The following is a 20,008-nucleotide window of genomic DNA, read 5'->3' on the forward strand; positions in this document are numbered from 1 at the left end:
CGTCACTCATTGCAGTTCCCTTGTTTGGTTTTCTCATGGCTAGGTCTGTTGTAATCAGGCTCCTCACCCTACTTTTCTTCAATTGAGTCATTTTGGATTATTTTGCAACACACCACCTTTATGGAATATAGCTTGAACAAGTTCAATTTAGAAAAATGAACACTGTACATTTAAGAGCCTAAAGAGCATCAGTGAGACTTGGAGGTTGTTCTACGTTTTTTGTAACATTTGGGGGGGAAAGAGTAAACATAATTTGAGAGTTCAAAATATTAGTTTTGTGTAAGACTGCAAGCCTCAACAGCTGTTGAAGTCAAGCCTACTTTTCCATCACCACAGCAGAAAACCATAGCAGAGACACTATCTACTACACCACTCTCTGCTAGCCATTACCACTATTTTCGTTCATTTAGTGATCTTATGCCTAGTCGGTCCCTTTCTTTCTTTTCTACAGCAGCAGTTACTGTTAGTTTGCACAGCAGTGCTTCCACCTAGAGGTTCACAGTGGTAAACACAGTCAGCACAGTGAAAAACTTGTCTTCAAGCTTCATGAAGACAGTGCTTCCACCTAGAGGTTCACAGTGGTAAACACAGTCAGCACAGTGAAAAACTTGTCTTCAAGCTTCATGAAGACAGTAGCTGTTCAGTACGTGTCAGGTAATGTTCGAGGGTGTAAAGGCACCACAAATCATGCTGTTTTACAAAGAATGATACATATTCTCTCACACATATGCTGTTGTGGACAATGTGACATTATTTTAAAATTCAAATACTGGATGAACCACGTAATTTTATTGGAAATATATTAGTGATACTGAATTATTGTCGTTTAGTTTCTAGCAGAGATTCTGTCAACACTGATTCCTGAAATGACTGAAATGACAACTAATGTAACTCAAACCTAAGCAAACAAAAAGCAATCTTAAAACAATCTTCCTGATCAAATTTATACTTGTACTTTAACATTGCTGATAATATTGATATTTGTATTGCTAAAATAAGTAATAGGCATGTCACTGCAAATTACCTTTCTAAGATTTAGTTTCTTTCTTTCATGCTTGCTAGCTCGTTTTTATTGATTAACAATTATTTACACAAATTACCAAAGGTAATAAGTAAAAAGTAAGGATTTAAATATGTGCAAAAGGGCCTGAGCAGAAATAGACAATAAAAACATTAGTAACACAAAATGGAATTAGTAGTTATCAAGAGATTCCAATTTACAAAGTAAGTTTGAGAGTTTCTTCCCACTGCATTTTTGCATACTTTTTTCCAGCGGGCTATTTTGTACCCAAGAGACTGTGGGGTTTTCAGTTAATTATAGTTTTGTATTTAACTCATGGAGATGGTTAAATTGAAGTTGAATTCTTAGAATTAAGTAATTCAATTATATTTAATGACGGGATTTTTAAAAACCTACTTGAGACTTTTATTTAACACATTTACTTCCGGTGGGGAAAAAAGGGTCAATTTGAGGAAATGGCCGCAGCGAGAGAATATTTGTTTGTTGGTGTTTTAGGTGTCTCTGTATTTTGTATTGTCTCGTGGAAGTACTCAATACTAGGTGATGTCTGTTTTAGAAAGTATCTATCTCTCTCTCTCTCTCTCTCTCTCTCTCTCTATATATATATATATATATATACACACACACACACTGACTTGGTACCCCTCTCTGATATAAAGGTTCAGACACCATAACTATGCTAACGCTACTCTGTTCTTCAGGGGTGAAGGATGCTGTGAAATTAGCAGGACGCGGAATGTTGTTTCTTGGTTTGTCAGTTTTCATGACCACCTTTCTGTACCCAAAGCTGAAGCGGTTCTTGTTCCCCGGGAGCACGCCAGCATTAGTCAGTATGTTTAAAATATGCATTTCGAAATAATTTTCTAGTACTGATTCGCGCAGAATCGAGTAATGATCTCAAATGTGACTGTTGCAGGTCCTGCCGAGGAATCGCATGTTGGATTTAAACAGGAACAAGCAAGAAGAGAGCAACAGCATCAGCACATCGTTAAGGTTTGTGAATGCGGTCTATTTAAAATTGATGTTAAAACTGCATTACAATATAAATTGATTCAGCCTTTTATTGTTTATTATTTATTATTATTTTATTTTTTAAGTCGAATACCTATCATGAGGCTGTGTTAAAGCCTCGACAGGAAGTAGTGCGCAGAAAGAAGGAAGAAAACTTCTATCGTATGACTGGACAGACCTGGAAGCTTAGTCCAGGTGTACCACTAGGAGGGGTAAGACGCTTGTGTAACTTTATCACACCTCCACATACCTTTTTTTCCATCCAAACACTATAAACATTGCTATATTATTCATGACACCTCTTTCCCGTAACTAGTTTACGTTACCGTTAAATTTAATTTTAATGTCATCACACTACCATGTGAGTTTCCTACATTAACTACAGGAGGAAGAAATTGGATCAGTTACAGAGGATGGTGACAATGAGACCCCCTCCCTGCAGGCTGCCAAAAAGCGAAAAGTGCTAGATATGCCTCTAGCTCCTGTTCTAAAAGACCTGCCTAAGGAGAAAAGGGTAAGGAGCATTTAGAGGCAGTGTGGGCCAAGTTCACCCCATCACATGTGAAGGACTCGGCTGCTGTTGATTGACCTGCTGCTGTTTCTTTTTCTATACAAGATCATAATTCTTCCTGAAGAGCCTTCAGAAGATGCAGAGGGGGTGAGTAGGTTTATTCTCTAATAGCTTACTTTATTTGGTGATGGAAGCATAACCATACATGTATGATAAAATAGGCCTAACTTTTTAGTTGGCAGCTGTCTGATGTCACTGACTGGTGTTCAGGTTGTGAAAATTGCATTGAGATGTCCAAGTGGAAGAATCCTACGAAGAAGGTTCTTCAAAACCTGCTGTTCTTTAGTGAGTATTGCCTAGTGCACACAATCTGAAAACACAAACCTAGTTTAAAGTCTGAAAATAGATTGACTGCTATCTATTTTTAGGTCCTTTTAGACTGGTTGTACAAGTCTGGATACTCTCCCATTATTTATGCATTGTACACCTCCTATCCCAGAAGACTACTGCTCACACAGAGAGATCTCAGTATGGAAGATGTTGGCATAATTACAGATACCATCCTTAATGTGGGAGAAAAAGACCCACCCACAGTCTAACACATTTCCCAGTCCATTTAAGATTTGTTTTTTGTTTATCACATTTTGTTCTTTACAAAATCTTGTAGAAGAGTCCCAATTTCATAATCTGTAAAAATCTTTTTATTCCACATTTAATGTGTAACTTATTTCCTGCCCTGTGGTTGGTTGGTTGGTTGGAAGGTTGGAAGAGGCAGAGCAGCATGACTGCATTTTTGGCACACTGCCACTAACAATTTCAGTTGTTATAGGTCACAGGCTATGCATTTTTGGAAGACCTACCATTAGCCAAACCCTCAGTAATATAAACCTTATAACTGATCTTGGGTCAGTGGAGAAGGGCCCTTCCTATAGACACTGCAGTCAGTTGGGCTCCATGGTTTTGGTTCTATGTTTACACAAAGCACAGTACAAACATCATAGATGCCGAGGGCAGAGCTAAGTCACTGTCAATAAGTAGTTGCCTGTATATCATATTGATATCAATCTGGTGTATACAGGTGATCAAGACTTGTTTCAGGCAAATGTAATGATTTTAGCAAAAAAAAAACCTCATTTGGAGTAGTTTGCACTTAAAAGTACTTTATTAGTTCAAATACATCAAAGAGGAGGCAATCACTTTATGACAAATGCACAGAAAAGACAGTAAACACAATATGGTAGACAAAGGGGGATAGTTGAGTTGAGAAATCCATATACATGAAAGCATACACTCCCAAAAAAGAGGCTCTTCCCTACGATTAAGCATTCATTCCCAATAGCATAGTGTTTCTTTTTGGTGAGGACAGGAAAGGATATAAGCTTGTGCACTTGTATAAAATGTTACCTTATTTCACATGCCTGGCATCGCCAACGTAAAGAACATCATTTGTCCAGTGATGCTGAAGGGGGAAAGCTAGATATCACTTTTCTTAAGAGTAATGTACAATTCAAGAACAAAGAGAACATTACTATCCATAGTATACAGCAGGCAATTGCACTATAGGCTAAAATGGGACACTGTGTAGCAGTATTGAGACACAGGGCAATTTGTATTTCTGCAATTAAATGCTTATATGGCACATTTTGGTCCATGTTAGTGCTTTCATGTCATCACATCCCCAAATATATACACACGCAGAGGGATGAATATATGTATATATATGTCGGGATTCGTTGGTTTGTTTTTTGTCTCTTTTTTTTCCATTTGCTTTAGACTTTGTGTTCCTACATGAGGCCAGTGCGAGTTTATAAGAAGTAATCAGGTGTACGGCGGGTGACGTGTGGCTCGCCGCGCCGAGGTGCAGGGTCAAACTGGAGGCTAGAAAGAGTTATCACTGTTAGAACAGGGATAATGGCAAGCTATAGCTCAAACATTTATACTAATGTTACCTTTAAAAGTCACTCAAAAACCAATCAGGAAGGGCTGAAATAGCACCAATCACTACAGAAGCTGCTCCAAGTTTAATAATGCAGAGCATGACAAATGCTTTTGTAGTAACTACCATTGTTCTTTGAGGGCTTCAGTTAATGCAGTACCAAAAATGTCAGTGGCATTTGCCAACACTTCTGATTGGGCTTTTGAATACAGTACTTACAAGGAATATTTAAGAGTATCGTCCAGTTCCATTATGGCAGCCTGGTTGCCACAGCGATAGCAGTAGTTTGGCGCACTGAATATGGTGACAACATTTCTATCATGACACCAGTTGTATCCCTGAAGGAAAACAAAAACACTAATTTTGCATAATCAGCTTGCATAATGTGTGTCTCCTTCACCAAACCTATTGCCTCAGATGCAAACTTAACAAATGTCACATCTCACCTCCATAACAAGTTGATGGGCACGGGAGACCAGGGTGAGACCGTTGGCATGGTTGAAGGTTTCAGAGATGTCCTGTCCAAAAGTATAGCCAGCACCCCTGGGAGAGATTCCCCAGCCTCCGCGGTCATCAGGATCCGACCACAGAAGATCACACATTGGTCCCTGAAACAGGCCAACAAGTTGTCATGGTGGCTGAAGTAACACGCCAACTGCTCCCACAGTTTTAAATCCAGTGTTTAATGATGTATCAAAACAGAGTGCCATGATAAATACAAAGTTTTTATTGAGCATCTGTTTGCTGACCTCATGTGGCACCTCCTGGAGACGATCTAGAGCACGGATATGATCCAGTGTGTCTATTGATGGAGACAAGCCACCATGCAGACAGAAGATCTGAAGAGAAAAGGTGATTGTTAGCTGTTCTCATCTCTCAAATCAACAGCAAGTACAAGCTAGCCACTGCCATCAAGTGAACAGGTCAACATTTTGGTAGAAACCGTGAAAGCAATATCCATATATAGTAAAAACGGGGCTCCACCTGTCCATCAACCAGGGCTGTGAGGGGCAGGTAGTCAAAGAGGTCCGTGAAGTACTTCCAGACGTTTGCGTTTCCATATTTCCTCAAGCACTCGTCATAAAACCCATACACCTGTGTAATCTGTCTGCTCTCGTGGTTCCCACGCAGTATCGTGATGCGCTCAGGGAAGCGGACCTGCAGATAAAGCAGCGTCATGGTGAGCAATGCTCAGAGAAAAAACTCCAAACCCAAAGCTGATATGAAAACAAATCAATTGTTTGAGGGTAGAAAATAAACCAAATGAAATCTCTTCTGGATGGTGCAAGTTCTCTTTAATTTGTTTGTTGCAATTCAGCTTGGTACACAATCTCAGAAATACCTTTAGCGCAACAAGAAGTGTGACTGTTTCCACCGAGTAGTAACCTCTGTCTACGTAGTCACCCATGAACAGGTAGTTGGTGTCAGGCGACTTCCCTCCGATTCTGAACAGCTCCATGAGGTCGTGGAACTGCCCATGCACGTCGCCACACACCGTGACAGGGCAGCGTACCTCCTGCACATTGGACTCCTTGGTCAGGATCTCTTTAGCCTGCATGAAAAACAAAAAAGTCATGTTGTGGTGAAACTAAATGAGCACTTCTGTCTGAAATGGAGCAAGAGATCAGTCAAGTCAGCAGAACAGCAACACTGACATGCTTGCCTAGCCTGTATGGTGTAGAAATGAATGTAAATAGCATAAAAAACATTTAAATTAGTCTGGTCCATGTGTAAATATAAAGCATTGCAGCAGCCAAGTGGTGTAAATTTCCTACTTTAATCACGGATCTAGCGTCATCATTTTGGGGACAAAACTCTAGAACAAATCTAATCCACTAGTAAACTTACACAATCAAAATGGTTGTATTCATTTTAATTAGGCTCAAAATAATAAAAACAACAAACACTAACCTTGTTCATGAACCTAAATGACATTTCTAAAACTCTGAAATCAAATCCGTATCAGCTGTAAGTACTACCCTGTATCACCATGGAGACAATGAGAGTGTTTCCATGGAGACCTCTTCTCTGCAGCCCCATTCCTCTCTAGCACAGTAGGGGACTATGTAGATGACCGTCTTTCCCTTTTCACTTAACATAGTAAATAGGGCATTACACAACGAGTTACGCCTAGCAGAACTATTCAGCACAGTGAGTGGGAATATGGTGTATTCCTGAATAAAGGTCAAGACAAAGGTGGAGAATCTTAGCTCTCTGGAAGTAGTCAAAGTTTAAAATGGCAAACACTAGGGTTTTTTTTTTTTTAAATCAGCTCATACAGGAAACATCAGTAGAAATGTCAAAGTTATGAATTAAATCAGGCCTGGGTTTTAGGTTCTTTCAATACAGATCACAATATAGTATTCAAAAATGTACCGTTTCTCTTTTTGTTTTAAAGTAACTGCCGTTTGTGTGGGACAACATTTTCTTCAACTTGAGGCTAGCTGATGCCTCCAAACAAACATGAGTACTACAATGGACATTCTTTGCGCAGAGACTTACAAGTCTATAGCCAAAGTTCCACAACATGCGGGCAGATAGGACGTAAATATGACAAGTCTCATGTAGGCCTTCTAGGCCTTTTCAAAGTATCAAACAGCTGATCCAGGACGAAAATGTACATAACTGAGCCACCAAATCAGGTACTGGAGCTAATCAATCAATCAAAGCCAGCTCGCTAGGAGGTTCCTGCTCAGATCATAGAAATTTGACCCCAACACTAACTGACTTAAACGTTACATCAGTAATTAGACGACTGGGTAATGAGTAAATCATAGTTAATAATTGCAGAGCATCTTCAAGACAGTGTCTTGTGGAAATTACGTTAATAGTTAGGTAAAATTACAATCTAACTCGTGAAACCTCTCCATCATGTTGGACAACTTGACAGTATTTCATAGCAGCTATGACTAGCTGGCTAAACATCACGTTCGATATTTTATGTGAAATGAAGGTAGTTAACTAGCTAGTTAGAAAAACGACATTTGCTGTTAGCGAGCTCCCAACCAAATAAATTGGTTATCAAAATCACGATCCAAACAAACTGGTGGTTGATCAACAAAGACTAATTGAATAATTGGACAGCGAGTCATCTTATGCAACATTTATGTAGCTATGTTCTATTCTGCAGCTAAGTTATTTCTAGCCAATATACCAATGTAGTGTTTAGCTAAATAGCTAGTTAGCGGTTAACAAGGAAACTACGCCGCAGCTAGCGAAGGTTACTGGCTAGCAAGCTAGTAAGCAGCCAAGTAAGCAGTTTTAAAAACACAGCCAACGTGGAGATCAAAGTTAGCTAGCTAGCTAGCTGGTTCATGTCGACCGCGTCCAGAATTGTAGTTATTATTTAAACTATCCAACATCGAGTTACTTGCAAGCGTGAAGTAATAATAACAACCATTTACCGTAGCGGGCTCGGCTAGCTGGCTAGGTTAGCGACTTACCTTCTCGCACAGTGTCCTCACTTGGTTTTCCGTGAGTTGCTTACACTCGTTCAGCTGTTCGACCCACTGGTCTAATTCTTTAGTGAACACTTTGTCATCCATTTTGAGTGCGTCTTGAGATGCAATACAAATGTCTTCTTGCAACCTTTTAAAGACTAGCTGTAATCCAGGAGCCGATATCCCCGGTGGTAAGCCGCTAGCCAGTTAGCCAGCGCACTCTGACTGGGTCAATCTCCGCGTAGCAAAGCGAGTACGTTAGCTTGCTAGCTAGCTAGCCTAGCGAATCAAAGGCTGTTTCCTAACCGTATTAACGTATCGAATGAAACGGGTGACTCGATGTGTTCATCTGTTTCTACACGCTTTGTTGACGGTCTGCTAATAGAAATGTTTCGCGAATTCAGCAGGCTGTTAATGTATTTTTGGCGGATTCCTTATTTTCTCCGACCTTCCGAGGGAAACTCGCTGTGTAATGGCTGCTCCGCATTTGCCTTATATCGGCGTCATCACAAAGGCATTCGCAGAGGATATGCGTCGCTCGGGACTACTTTAGATTACAGTTGTTTTGCTGCCCTCTTGTGGCCAAGAGGACTAAGGGCAACCGTAGGCAATTGTAGTTTCTGACGGTTTTATAAAAAAGGATTGCATACAGACACACGATCTTGCTATCATTTAACCATAAAGCTGTTCGAGATTTTTTTTTTTTTTAATCTTGGAACTATTCAGACTTTGCTCTCAAAAACCTTTCAACCCATGGTTCAAACATGGCGTCTCTACAGTGTTCTTTTTCTTTTCGTTAACGTAGTTGGCAGAATACAATCTTTAAATGTTACTGCAGAAATGCATAAACTATTTTGCCCCTATCGTTGTTTGTTATTTATAAATGTCTGAAGAATTTGAGGTTAAAATGCCATACTTTATAAATAGAAAGGGAAAAATATACAGTTACAAGCCTGGTATCTAAAACTATAAAAAGCCGTCATTTTTTTTGTTTCTATTTACACTGAATGTGTTTAACAAATAATATTGTACTGGAATATATGACTGGAGACAGACAAGAGGAGCAGTCAAAATTTCCTCAAACTCCCCTCAAATTGAGAAAATATATTTCTCTGTTCTAACTCAAGAACACTTTGATTTAATACAAATAAATTAATACCATCTAATTACAAAACACGCAGGTAATGGTACAAGATGTAAACTCTCTCTAAACAGCATGAGGATGGTGTTGCATCTCAGCATCAAGGACTGATGTAGACACGGAGGAGCCTACATTGGAATACGTTTGCCCATTGAAGACAAAATAAGGGTAGTTTATCGGGGGTGGTTTGCTATGCCGTGGGACCTGATTCAGAGTGTTTCTGAATGGCTGAATGCTCACAGCTGAAGGTGCTACAGAAACTGCATCCAGAGGGAAATTGGAGAAAGAGCAAGACTGGACCATGGGCATTGTGGACTGAGTCAGCTGCTCTTTAGGAAGCTCGGTGCCGCTCCCTGGCGGATGGTTCATCCTCTCAGCAGCCGCAGGATTCATAATCAGTGGTGGAGGCCATTTTTGCTGCCTGACTACATGGTTGTTCTGGATGTTCATCACTGAGGTGATCACTGTATTCGGCATTGTCTTCCTTCTCGACAGCAGCAGAGCCCTTATTTCAGAACGCGACATTGAGGCTTGGACTACATTCGGTGGGTTCCAATCCCAAGCATGCCTTCCAGCCATCTTCCAGTGCACTGAATTACTTTTCGGGGGAAAGGTAGTGTAAGGAGTTTGGGTTCCAAGTTGAGCTGCCAAATTTGTTTGAGTATACGGGGTAACACCGCCATCATTACATCTTAGGGGAGGATGAGTTGCCCTGAAGACAAGGAATAATTACTGTTACATAAACAATTCAGACTCTTTTGAGTGTTTTCCAACACTGGTCAGCAGAAATATGAACCACATTTAGCTAAAAAGATTCTGCAGCCCTTACACCACATTTGTTACCTTCACTACTACAGTGTGGTAAGTAACTGCAGTAATTTTAAATACTGTTATATAATTTTGTACTTCAACCTTATAGTCTTTGTTTCATTTCAAATCCAATGTGCTAGAGTATAGAATCAAACCAACTAAAATTATATCACTTTCCACTTACATGTGGATTGTATTGCAATAAATGTTAATGCATAAAAACATCATTTATATAAGTACTTGTGCATAATGAAGATGACAGAATGGCATTTTAAGGACTATGTTAACATATTTATTTGCTTTGTAGGTCAGCCAAAAAGTCTATTGCCACAGGCAGTTTTCCATGTGGCCTTACCTTCTTTTGTTTGGTCGACGGGTTACTTTATTTCCACCTTCAGTTCCAATGTTCTAGATTACAGCAAAAAGAACATTTAAAAATGTCATTTCTTACTTATTAAAATTCATCCACTGCAGAGCATAAAGCCTATAATAAAAAGAAGTTCTGAAATCTTACCAGCCTATCTTTTCTGTTAGTGGACATCCCTGACTGGGTATTTCTGTATTTCCTGAGAGCATCCATATGCTGCTGTGATGTGAGTTGAAATCTCTCTATTAACTGAGGGTGTTGATCCATTTTATTAACCAGAGCTATTCCAGTCTCTGTCACCCCATAAACAATTTGTTGATTTGAACTTTTGTATTTTGTCAGCACTTCATTAGGCATTCCATGTTCTGATTCCCTCCATACGAGAACCTTAGATGCATCATAAAGAAGATGCTCCAGGCCAAACCATGACACCTTACTGATATGTTCACAGGATTTCAGAAAGACCATTTTTTCTTGAAGATACCTACATAAAATGGACAGATGCTCTGCCTTCCCCACATCAAATATCCCTGGCAGGCAATCTGACGGTGTCTCAACAAAAGTCATCACTATACGGTATGTTTTTTCCAAACTTTCCAAGCTGTCTCCGAAGTTGATCATGACAGCTATTGGTACAGACAGAAAGAAACTCTTAACATCTTGGGGATTCCTGAGGGCAGCTTCTATTTCAAGCCTCTCTCGTTTACTTTTCAGGTACATGTAGTATGATGTGTCAGGGGCATCTTGCAGTTGCTGGTGCAAAGTTGACACTGCAACATGGTATTCCTGCAATTTTCCATGGCCTTCAGTAGAAAGGCATTGCTGGAATAGTGAAAACAATGATGACTGTTGCTGAAACCCCACAGCCCCCTTATGGAGTTCACCATAGAGAGTTGGATCATACCATAGTAAACTCCTAAATGTTGGCTTTCTTCTCAGAAAGTTGACTTTATTTTCAACAAACTGCCAAGCTTCCATCATCATCTGGAGTTCCAAGAGAGAATTCAGTGCCTCAAATTTCAACTCTACTTTTGCAGGTGGATGGTCTAGATATTTTTCCAAGATTAGATTCCTTGAAACACCGGACTGGTTAAAAGAAACCTGCTGATCTCGTTCAAAGTTGCAGATGAAATGCCACAGCATGCTGTGGCACTTCAACTGCAGAGGTTCAAGCTCTGCCAACGAAAGTGCATGATCAGCCAACTTTAGAGTGCTGGAGATGTCCATGACATTGAACTCTCTCTGGACATAGGTATTGTCTACCCATTCATCATACAGGGTTGTTTCATTTGCTTTCTCAGCCTCTGATTGGTTTACTTGACCTTGCTGCCTGCTTAGTCCATTTAGGTCTCCTGAACTTTGGGAACAGATAATCTGATTTTTTTGTACTAATTTTGTGTGATTTTGCATCCAGTGCTGCTGTGTCTTGGGTAAACTTGTAGAAGTCTGCAGCGAATCAGTGTTTTTGTTTACCAGTAGATGTGAATGAGAATGTTTTTGGACTGGTTCCAAAATACTGGTACTATACGGACTAACATTTACCTCTTTGTTCCTTCTCCTTCTCTTTGATGTAGAGCGTTTGGGTTGATTGCAGCCTTTGTTTGTCTTTGGTCTGGTAGGGGTTACTGGGTTGTTGAGTGTTTCAGTTAGAACCTTGGCCTTTTGAGAGTCCTCTTCAATTTCTGTTGAGGACTGCATAAGGTTGGGAGTATTGTCTTTTCCATGTTTGATATTAAACAAACCTGGTGTGTTGTAGTGTTTTATGTCCAATAACTGCCGTTTATGAGCTGTGCTGTCTAAAGTTATCCAAGCCATTGGCGCCTTACTCTCTTTTACTGAGTCATTTGCTGACTCCTGTCTCTTGAAAGAGAATTCAAATTTGGTCAAATAATCTCTTAGCTTAGTAATGAGCTGTGTTTCCGGCATGTTTGGAATGCTATTCTTGTCCCCACATCGCCAGGCTGAATGCAGATCGCCCTTTATTACGGCAATGTCTGCCTCTTTTGCATCTGTAATGACTTCGCTGTTCAAATCTGCCGTAGCCTCCACCTGTGAGTTCACTGCCCCACTGCTTTCCGCAGGCTTGGCAGCAGGCTGGTATTGAGAGCTTGAAGCGGGCTCAGAAGGATGATTTATATTCCCACGAGAAAAGATGAATCCCCCTGCAAGTGTTTCTGCAGCATCGTGTCTGGCAACTTTCAGTGCTTTTAAACTGCTCTGGTCAGCGTTAGTTGTCACGTCTCTTGATAACTCTTTGTCATTTGCGACAGTGCCATTTGCATCATTATGTGGACCATTATTTCGAACGCTGACATTTGCCTCCGTCTCACATGTTTTTGATACATTAACCACGATATCTACAAGTGGCGTGGTCACACCACTCACAGCACTTGTGGTGTCCACAACAGTTCCGAGACAAAACCCGTCCGTCTTGTCATCATTTATTATTCTGGGCAATTCTGGAGTCTTGTCTGTCTGGGTTTTTTCAGTATAGCTGCTGATCTTGTTACTTGAGGTTATTCCTGCCAAGATATTCAGGACTGCCTGAGCAGACCTACCCTGGTCCTTATAGGCTCCAGCATTATAATCACTGGAAATCTCTTTTGTGTCACACTCTTCTTCTCGTGGTTGCTGTGGGGTGACCTGTAATAACTTGTTTTCTTCTTTTAAACCGTCCCCATCAGCACCGTGTGACTCACGGCTGCCAGAACATGCGACTGGAGAAGGTTGTTCATGACGACACGTGCTGTTGTTGTTTGTTCCCCTTTCTGGCTCTTTTTCATAGGTCGTTACTGGAACTTTGAAGTCTAAAGTGAGTTCTCCCAGTGATTTCTTGATATTGTGGTTTAACGTCCTTGAAATATCACCACAGACATTATTTGTGTACTGAGTATCAGAATCTGCCCCTTGTTCTTTGGACAGTGAGACATGCATAAACCCATCATCATGACTTCGCTTATTTTCACTGGCAGATGCGCTCAGACAAGAATGGTCTTCACTTGAAATGTTAGCAGTATTATCTGTTTGGTTGGACTCATCATCCCTGTGGTGTCTTGGAGGATCGGATGACCGCGATATTACACCCAAGTTTAACAATGAATCATCATCTTTATCAGTGTTAGTTGCCTCAGTAGTACAAGACAAGAGGTGAGACAAAGTCACTGTTTTTTTGCTGAGCAAAGCCCTAAAATGAGAACTCTTATTTGAGGCCAGATTTGCTTTATATCTTTTCTTTGCTTTCTGCAGGTGTATCTTCCTGATATGCAGTGCTGTCCTCAGCACATGAGATACTGACCGAGCTGAACATTTTAAAGGCAACGATACACTAAATTTGGATGTTTCCCTCCCTAATGCCTTGGAGCATTTCCTGCTAAGGCATTGGCACTTTGCAAGTGACCTCTTCTCACTGTACCTCCGTGCCATTAGTTGGATGAGTTTAGCATTATTATTTATGGGTCCTTTGCCTCCATCACGGCTTCGCATCAGAGCTGCTAGATCGGATTTCGCATCCCCAGTGGGAGCAGTTGCATAGCTGGTGAACTTTTTGTCATGGACAGTTAAAGTTGTCTTCTTGCGAAAGTCTCTCAGTTTTGAGAATCGTTCAGAAAGACTAAGCTTTTCTGTTGTACGTGACAACTGTTTGAACTTCCTCATAAACTGGGGGCCATCTTCACATTGCCAGTCCCTAATTTTAGCTTTGCTGTTGTCTTCATTTGGCAATATTTCATTATAGGGACCGTATCGTTGATTGATGACAGGTGTTTTATCCATATCTTTAGGAATGAGGTAGGATTTCTTGGAGAAAATGTTTACTCTATTTAAATTGGGCAATAGCTGATTCAGCTTTAGTCTATCATATAATGCACTGTAAATAGTGTTGTCCGATGATTCGCCTCTCTTAACCACTATATACATCTCAGAATTGTCATCAGATTGTGAATCTGTCTTGAATTCCCTGTTTTGTTTTTCAGGGATAATTTGATTCTGCTGCTTTTGCCTCATTGCAGAAACAAATGAAAGTTCATTGTTCTCTGACACATTGACGATTGGTATGTCGACATAGTTCTCCCCATTCATGGCTGTGATGTTGTGCAGCTCAAATTCATGACTCTCTTCCATGTTGCTGCTTAGTGTAGTCTCACTTCGAAAAGACTTGCTTGTGCTTGTGGAAGTCTCACCTTCACTGACAGCTTGGTCATTTGCCTGGTCTTGTTTGGAATACCAATGTGTTTTTTCACAGTCAAGTTTGTTTTCTATGGCTTTGTTCTTCTCTGAGGTATTCATTAGCAAGGGACCCTGCTCAAATGACTGTTCTAAAATGTCAACTTCTACAGGCTGAAGCACACTTCCATCTTGAGGCTCTATGTAGAATTCAGGAGGATCTGTCGACCAATCCTGGTTTTTCTCCTGGATGGTGTTTGCTGTGGATTCAATGCGGATATTTGTGATTTTATCATTATCTGTGCTAAACATGTCTACTTCATATCTCTCAGTGTCTACCAAACCCATCGTGGATGGGAAATTAGATACATTTGATCTTATTGAAGGTCTCACATTGGACTGATTAATTTTGTCTATGTTCTCTTTTATCATTGAAGGTGTTTTTTCCTGTGTTGACAGGCATATTTTATTGTTTTTGGGCTTTACATGAGATGAACATAAAGTATTTTCTGTCTCAGTGCTTCTTTGAAACAGCAGTCCCTGCACATACCTCTGGTAATGTACTTCATAGAAATTTATGCGATTAATCAGTAATTGTTTTTGTTCTGGCGTCAGATTTTCTCGAGACATTATATTATTGTGTCTCTCCTTCTCTGTCATCTTGAAATATGCAGCATATTTCTGAAATTTCATTTTGAATAATTTAATTGAAGGCAGATTTTCAGTCTTTGGCTTTGGATTTGGATCTGGTGCATGTTGATCATCCACTGAGGATTTGAAAAAAACATCCTCTCTTTGTTCCTCATCCATACGTACTGATTGTTTCTCACAATATGAAGTTCTAGAGGATTCAGTCTTCTCTTCTTTGCTCCATGAGCATGCCTGTTCATTACTGCCACCATTCTCTTGTTCTGAGTTTTGCTCCTGGATGTTTTTTTCTTGTCTGCACAACCTTGGGTCCTTGACGAGTTGGGAAGAAAAAACTATGGTGGAAATTTCTTCATCTGAAGTTTTGGGTGTAACCCCACACATGTCTGTATTACCTCCAGATGTGTTTGTGGGGCTCAGGTGCTCTACATTTGAAGGAAATGTAATTCCTCCCAGATAGCTTTGCAAAGAAACACCATCAAAATATGGCAGAGAGAGATTGAAGGATTCCGCTGTATGTAAAGCAGGCACATATAGCTGCTGAGGGATGAAAAGAAAGGGTTCATTTTGCAGTTCATTTTGTTGACTCAGAGAAGTAACTACTCCAAAAGGTTGAGGATTGTTGTCCGAGCTTTGTGTTGTAAAATGCTTGAATGTAATTGTGGCATTCTCCACTTCGCCTTGTCTCTCAGCCACAGTGCATCCTCGGAAATGTTCTGAATGACCTGCCAGGAAAGACATGAAACCCCTCAGTGCTTTAGTAAGGCTTTATTCCAGATGTGTGCCATCAAAGTTGGTTATGAATAAATGGATGAAAGAACGGCAGTTCAATAAACAAGAAAATTCTTATCGGTAGGGCATCATCAGAGGTCTAATTGTTCAGCTTCAAAAAGACAAAGCCCTCCCAACTTTGTATCAGTTGGTCTCACTAAGTAATTTTACCTTATGGCTAATTAGTGAAACCAGGTCACTGGAACAAAACATTGGGGAGGGGTTGTTCATCCGTGCCTGTCAAAGTATGTATTTATTATGGAATGCTTTACTATACCGTGCATGAGGCCAGTAGGAAGTTTACTGGGTGAAACTGGTGGGCTTGTGGATTTGGGTGGTGTGACACTATTCACTGGATCAAAAGAAACCACCGCATAGGGCAAACACTGCCTTGGTCTTTTGTTGAGCTCCTGGTTTTCATTGTAATCGAACAGAAACACCTGAAAACATAAAATAGCAATGATTCAGGCAAAAGCATTGTGTTGTTATTTATTATGTTATTTTATTACATTATTTTGTGCCATTGCTGACTTACAGATGAGCCCAAAATTTGCTGGGAAAGACTGTCTCGATGGGAAACTGCATCTTTAGACACGTGACAATCAAAAGAAATCATAGGGTCTGGAGTTCTGTTCCAGTCCAAGCTTGGCGTAACCTTTTTCACTTTCCCAAAGAAGACCTTCAATACAATGTCAAAGCAACATAACAGCAATGTCATAAGATACTAAATGTCATAACTACTCATAAGAACTTGGTATACTCCAAGTCTGCATTTACAACATGAGTTCAACTAACCTTGAAAATAATCAGATGTTTTCCACTAAAAGTGCTGCTAGCTGCATGTTTTAGGGCCACATCAACATGCTTGTACAGATAAACTCCATGTGATGGTTTCCCCAAAGAATACTGGTCCTGCCTCTCAGTCCTTAGGCCAAGCTGGTAAACCTGCGTTGTTGCTTCATATGATGCAACCAAAAAGCAAAATCTTTCTTCCATTTCCATACCATGTCTACCTTTTTGTCGCATCTCTGACCTGAATTAGAAAGTAATCAGTAAAGTTAACCATGCTACTGATAGTTTGCATATAACCTTAAGTTACTAATGCTTTATGATGTACCTACCTTTTTTCAGAGAATTCCCTAAGGAACTCTTCATTGTGCACTAACTTTATATCTTTCCACAGCCAGGTATTACCATGTTCCTTCCTTGTGTCTAATCTGGACTCTCTCAGTTTGGACTGAATAAGGCTGTAATCCTGACTCTCCTTGTGGCATGGCTCCAGGAGAGCTGTTCAGTAAAACACAAATCAGATGGCACATTTAAAATCCACAGCGCAGGGCAAACCATGGACATCCTGAATTTTTTTTTTTATGAAATGAGGAGCTGTTCACCAAAACATTTCCCCTGGTGCTTTCTCTTTTGACTGACAAAAAGTAGTGATTCCCTTTCCTTGTCACAGTAAGATTGTTGTTATTATGTGTTCTGTATTCTGGATTAGTGGGTTAGTTGGGAGAACCTTGTCCAGACACCCGCTTCTTCCTGGATATGGTGAAGTTCCTCAGGGTCAAGGTCCCAGCTGGCTTAGCGGGATTTGCGGAGGAGAGCTCTGTGGTGCTCTCTTTCTCTTTTTTATCCATGTTTGTTTACTACAAAAGACCACCCTGCAAAAACAAACCAAAAAAACCTATTTTCTGAGTTCCACGAGTCCTTTGTGTCTGTGCCCTTTGTCTCGAAACATGAGCATCTGATGTTATTTTTGTGCACATAGTCTGGCCTCTGTGTTCACAGACTCTATCATTAGGACATGTCCCTCCTGCTGATATGTGAGGGAACACCCACTTCTGTTTCATAGGTGCTACTTACTGGGTTTGTCACAACAGTTTTTGACAAAAATTGCCAACTGAAATGCTTATAATTCCATACATTGTTAATTTACTTTACTACTTTTCCAAAGTACAATTGTTAAAGCCTAAAAATATCCTAATCCAATGCATCTATTTACTACTGCTATGAGTTTTTGACCATTGTCAATTTGGCCATTAACATTTATTTTCAATTAAATTACTTTCTTGCTCTAAATTTTGTATCTTACTGGTTCCTGACCCCTATATTCCTCCATGCATTAAGTTTTTACACACCAGGCAATGTACTAAAAAACAAAGCTTACCACGTTTAATGTGAGTAGAGGGCCCCATTGCAGAGCTGTCCTTTTTATGACACGTTTCTAATGTGGCACTCCTCTTTAAATCGACCTTTGCCTACTATCTGCAGATAAGCCTTTGATGCGCCATTCGTTCTGATTCAACCATGTGACTGTATAACCATGAAAAGGCCCCTCAAGTAACATACACTACTAAGCAATCACCTGAGGCAAAAATACAGGCCTATATATCAGACATATCAGTAGAGTAAATCCGGGCAGAAGAGCCAGGTATGCAGAGAAAAATGTTAAAAACAGAAACTTCTATGTCTGCTACTACCATCTGCAACAAGGTGCAACAGACATGGAAATTACAGATATAGATCTGTGAGTGAGGTATTCTGTGGTACCTAACACTACACCATGACTGCTTGTCTTTATGCTGCTGAACATATGCCTGATGAAGTGCGGAAAGCTTAGAAAAAAGCTCTCAGAGACCTCAGAGAGAAACAGTACCTCCCACTCTTACAAGTGAAGCACTTTTTTAAAAAAATCAGTAGCTTTACATATAATGTGCAGTCAGAAATGACATCTGTATGAATTAGAAAAATTAATAATGAATTCTGCAGTGTTGACAGGGGATTAGAGAACAAAGATGTATTGTGTGTGTCAAATGAAAAAGGTCAATACTGCAGCATGGTTAGAAAACACATGTTTATTTAAAATGTACTTATCTATGTTGAAATCTAGCTCCATTGTACACATCCACTCTCAGTTTTACACAGCCACTGATGTGTGATTGATTTTATGACAATTCTTTAAAAATTGTTAAGATAAAAGTTTAATTTACTTACCATAATGAAGACTGTTTAAGCATTTAAGTAAGGAGGGACAGATGTGCCTTTGTAGGGAACTGTGCAGTTTGTCACTTTAGTTTGAGGAACATCAAGTGAGACACACCAGAAAGGAAACGCCTGACCTCAAACTCTAAACAGCAAAGGCACAGGAAATTACCCAGCACGGGTAGCAGTAACCCTATAGGCTGTGCTTCTTTAGTCCAACCACAACATGAACTTCAACAGAATCAACACATGACAACCCCCAAGGACCAAGTAGAAATAAGAAATCTCTATTTTTGATCATGCTGTTACTTTGTTGTTATATGAAAGTTTCTTTTTTATTGCACTGACCTCATGAAATGGTAAAAGGAACTGAGCGGACATCCCTGTGCCTTTCGTCACTTTCTTTCTTTGTTTTTTGTCTTACTGTTAACATTCTTCCTGCATCATTCGACTGGACAAGTTCGAGCACCTCGTTCCTACTCATAATAAGCAAATTTGAGCTTTTAATAAAAAAAAATAACTTTGGACTTTTTATTGAGCAGCTCATAAGTTAAGAAAGCACAGACATTATGCCTTACTGACTAGCGGGCCTGTGCTTGGGTAGACTATGTGTGTGTTTCCCTTAAGAACAGCAGCGCTATCACAGGAAATAGGCACTGGTGAGAGTCACTTCAACTGACCTTTGGAAGAAGACAAGCTAATAGCAATTTTTTTTTATTTTTTATCTTTACACAATCTAAGCCTACAGTTTTGTTTTAACCACTTCCTTTTTTAGCCTATATTTGATGAGAGTGTTGAGCCAAAGAGAAGTTTGAAAGAACACATATCTGCCCTTTATCTGTCACACTGTGAATTAAATAGATTAAAACAGCAAAAATATACTAAGGAAAGACTGGAATTATTACAGTTCATTTGCTAATTAGACTAGCAAAAAGGACTCACAATAGATCGTGCACCCTACACTCTACTAAATACACTCAGACTTTGGGACTGAAAACTGTTAGACAGGCTCAACTCTGCATCAATTAATCAATCAATCAATCAATCAATCAATTATTTATTTGTTTGTTTGTGTTTGTTTATGTGCTTCATGTGCTATAGACAGTTTGTGTACAGGTATGAACTGGAGGTCCTTGAATATCCTTTATTAATTATCACTATTTTTTCATTAATTTACCATTTTTATGGTTAACCAATTTTAATGTGGAA

The 20,008-nt window shown here is 39.8% G+C and overlaps 3 protein-coding genes across 6 annotated transcripts; 1 reads left to right on the top strand and 2 right to left on the bottom strand.

Annotated features, from left to right (window-relative positions):
* Positions 1-1,472: 1,472 nt before the first annotated feature.
* ubxn8 (UBX domain protein 8) lies at positions 1,473-4,182 on the top strand. Its single transcript, XM_026998183.2, has 8 exons — positions 1,473-1,561; positions 1,723-1,851; positions 1,938-2,014; positions 2,119-2,244; positions 2,418-2,546; positions 2,649-2,690; positions 2,814-2,888; positions 2,972-4,182. The coding sequence occupies exons 1-8, from the start codon at positions 1,477-1,479 to the stop codon at positions 3,140-3,142; spliced, it is 834 nt and encodes a 277-aa protein (XP_026853984.2). The 5' UTR covers positions 1,473-1,476; the 3' UTR covers positions 3,143-4,182.
* ppp2cb (protein phosphatase 2, catalytic subunit, beta isozyme) lies at positions 3,684-8,427 on the bottom strand. The gene is made up of 7 exons (XM_026998143.2): positions 7,923-8,427; positions 5,822-6,031; positions 5,464-5,637; positions 5,229-5,318; positions 4,926-5,087; positions 4,699-4,817; positions 3,684-4,421 (listed from the first exon to the last, which is right to left on the bottom strand). The coding sequence occupies exons 1-7, from the start codon at positions 8,022-8,024 to the stop codon at positions 4,349-4,351; spliced, it is 930 nt and encodes a 309-aa protein (XP_026853944.2). The 5' UTR covers positions 8,025-8,427; the 3' UTR covers positions 3,684-4,348.
* Positions 8,428-8,814: 387 nt separating this feature from the next.
* On the bottom strand, positions 8,815-18,875 carry LOC113570045 (protein TASOR). Of its 4 annotated transcripts, none has more exons than XM_026998236.2 (9): positions 18,812-18,875; positions 17,334-17,478; positions 16,939-17,104; positions 16,613-16,850; positions 16,353-16,496; positions 16,095-16,257; positions 10,385-15,771; positions 10,226-10,278; positions 8,815-9,772 (listed from the first exon to the last, which is right to left on the bottom strand). In XM_026998236.2, exons 2-9 carry the CDS (start codon positions 17,452-17,454, stop codon positions 9,127-9,129), a joined length of 6,918 nt encoding a protein of 2,305 aa, XP_026854037.2. In that variant the 5' UTR covers positions 17,455-17,478; positions 18,812-18,875; the 3' UTR covers positions 8,815-9,126. The 4 variants fall into 4 exon arrangements, with proteins under 4 accessions (XP_026854037.2, XP_026854038.2, XP_035391815.1 ...); XM_026998237.2 differs by lacking the exon at positions 18,812-18,875 and adding an exon at positions 17,985-18,030; XM_035535922.1 differs by lacking the exon at positions 10,385-15,771.
* Positions 18,876-20,008: the final 1,133 nt, after the last annotated feature.

This window comes from Electrophorus electricus, chromosome 17, assembly GCF_013358815.1.
Source record: "Electrophorus electricus isolate fEleEle1 chromosome 17, fEleEle1.pri, whole genome shotgun sequence".
In the NCBI taxonomy this organism is placed as follows: domain Eukaryota; kingdom Metazoa; phylum Chordata; class Actinopteri; order Gymnotiformes; family Gymnotidae; genus Electrophorus; species Electrophorus electricus.

Coding starts and splice junctions, on each gene's coding strand:
- ppp2cb (XM_026998143.2), bottom strand. CDS start 8,024: ATGGATGACAAAGTGTTCACTAAAGAATTAGACCAGTGGGTCGAACAG. Junction 5,638..5,821: donor CACTTCTTGTTGCGCTAAAG/GTATTTCTGAGA, acceptor CTTTATCTGCAG/GTCCGCTTCCCTGAGCGCAT. Junction 4,818..4,925: donor CCCATCAACTTGTTATGGAG/GTGAGATGTGAC, acceptor GTTTTCCTTCAG/GGATACAACTGGTGTCATGA.
- ubxn8 (XM_026998183.2), top strand. CDS start 1,477: ATGGCCGCAGCGAGAGAATATTTGTTTGTTGGTGTTTTAGGTGTCTCT. Junction 2,015..2,118: donor AGCATCAGCACATCGTTAAG/GTTTGTGAATGC, acceptor TTATTTTTTAAG/TCGAATACCTATCATGAGGC. Junction 2,547..2,648: donor ACCTGCCTAAGGAGAAAAGG/GTAAGGAGCATT, acceptor TTTCTATACAAG/ATCATAATTCTTCCTGAAGA.
- LOC113570045 (XM_026998236.2), bottom strand. CDS start 17,454: ATGGATAAAAAAGAGAAAGAGAGCACCACAGAGCTCTCCTCCGCAAAT. Junction 16,497..16,612: donor AACATCTGATTATTTTCAAG/GTTAGTTGAACT, acceptor ATTGTATTGAAG/GTCTTCTTTGGGAAAGTGAA. Junction 16,258..16,352: donor AGCAAATTTTGGGCTCATCT/GTAAGTCAGCAA, acceptor TTATGTTTTCAG/GTGTTTCTGTTCGATTACAA.